Source organism: Mus caroli, chromosome 17, assembly GCF_900094665.2.
Source record: "Mus caroli chromosome 17, CAROLI_EIJ_v1.1, whole genome shotgun sequence".
Taxonomy (NCBI): Eukaryota; Metazoa; Chordata; class Mammalia; order Rodentia; family Muridae; genus Mus; species Mus caroli.
This window is the reverse complement of record NC_034586.1, coordinates 32,426,249-32,427,740: the sequence shown is the minus strand read 5'-3', so window position 1 is coordinate 32,427,740 and position 1,492 is coordinate 32,426,249. Positions and strand designations below refer to the sequence as shown.

Below are 1,492 nucleotides of genomic sequence, written 5' to 3'. Positions count from 1 at the left end.
ATCGACCACAGGTGCATCACACCTGCAATCACAGGTGCATCACACCTGTGTCCACATGGATAGGTGCCATACACTTTTAACTGCCTCCCTACAGCACAGGGGGACCTATTGGTCACTTCTCAGCCGACCCCTCACTTCCCTCTGAGCTTTCTCTACCTGGCTTTCCATCCTGATCAGGCATGCAGACCACACAGGACACTGGGGTTGCAATTAAAATCCTGCTTAAACCAAGACCCTGTATGGTACCTGGTTTCTTGACTGCTGTTGGACCCCAGGAGAACGACCTTCTTTAAGCCTTCTAAGAGAAGAGAATGAGGTCTGTTATGGCCATTCAGGCAGCATGTGGAAAAGCCAGGAGTGTAGAGACCTACAGCAGCATGGGTGTTCAAAAGAGCTCAGCTGGAGAGGTGGGTGTGCACTCACAGATGTATGTGTGTGTGTGTGTGTGTGCGCACATGTATGTCTGTCTTTTTGTCTGTCAATCTGTCTGGAGTTACTTCAATTATATCCCAGGCCTCTGTGGTGTAGAGGGAGAGTCGGTTGTCATCCCTGCTCAGTGAACAGGAGAATCAGTCCGAGACCCTGGCATGCAGTTCCCTTTTGGTCTGCCCTGTGCTCACGGACGCACCGGACACACTGAACGAATCACTGAATTCCACGTTTATTAGCTTGCAGCAGGGCAGGAGCCTGCTAGGTCAAGGAGTGTTCACTTCCAAAATCTGACTGCTCCAGGCCCACACAGGCTCCAGCTGCTTTCAGGCTCTGCAAGTAAGGAAGTGTGGTGGTCCTTTGTGAAGAAGGGTGACATTGGTCCCTGATGGCAGGTGGAGGAGGAGGCAGATCTGGGGAACAAAAAATGATCCGAGGATGAGGTCTAAGATGGTACCCCACTCCCTACTCCACTCAGCCAGCCCCCAGCAGAGACCTGCAGGCACCCAGAGAAGCATGCAGTACCACTGCTACTCCGCAACCTAAAAACTACCTTTTGGAGCATGTCCAGAGCGCTGGAGATCTGGGAGGTCTTGGCCTGAAAAGCCTCGGTCAGCTTTACCTGCAAAGTCACCTTTGGCCCTGGGAACCCAAGAACGTGGCTCAGGACCCTAAAGTCAGGGCCATGTTACCCCTTCCTCGGGGGCACACATGTTCCATATCCCTTCCAGACTCCCTTTCCTCCACTGCTGTCTCATCAACTCCCAGAACAGGACTGGGAACTAAGGAATCGCCTCTCCTTCTCTCCCCTGTTCACGCCAGGGATCTAGCTGTCCACCCTCCAGCCTCACCTGCCTGTGAGCTGCTGAGGAGGGCCAGGAGGAGGAAGAGGCGCATCAAAGACTCCATGGTGGCTACCCCACGTCTCCAGTGCCAGAAGAGATGTGGAAATGGGATCTCTTTACCCTGGGTCCTTAGCACCAGTGTTGGGGGCACCATGAGAACATGGCAACTGGATTTTCCAGTTTCCCCAGAGCACTTCCTATGACCCTGGAGAGGGCCA

General features: G+C 53.6%; 1 protein-coding gene across 1 annotated transcript; it reads right to left on the bottom strand.

Moving 5' to 3' along the window:
* Positions 1-644: 644 nt before the first annotated feature.
* On the bottom strand, positions 645-1,492 carry Sfta2 (surfactant associated 2). Its single transcript, XM_021185722.1, has 3 exons — positions 1,281-1,492; positions 983-1,071; positions 645-842 (listed from the first exon to the last, which is right to left on the bottom strand). The coding sequence occupies exons 1-3, from the start codon at positions 1,426-1,428 to the stop codon at positions 756-758; spliced, it is 324 nt and encodes a 107-aa protein (XP_021041381.1). The 5' UTR covers positions 1,429-1,492; the 3' UTR covers positions 645-755.

Excerpts from the sequence above, each read along its gene's own strand:
- Sfta2 (XM_021185722.1), bottom strand. The coding sequence starts at position 1,428 with ATGGTGCCCCCAACACTGGTGCTAAGGACCCAGGGTAAAGAGATCCCA. Across the intron at positions 1,072-1,280 it reads CCTCAGCAGCTCACAGGCAG|GGCCAAAGGTGACTTTGCAG; the intron begins GTGAGGCTGGAG and ends TTGGGTTCCCAG. Across the intron at positions 843-982 it reads CTCTGGACATGCTCCAAAAG|ATCTGCCTCCTCCTCCACCT; the intron begins GTAGTTTTTAGG and ends TTTGTTCCCCAG.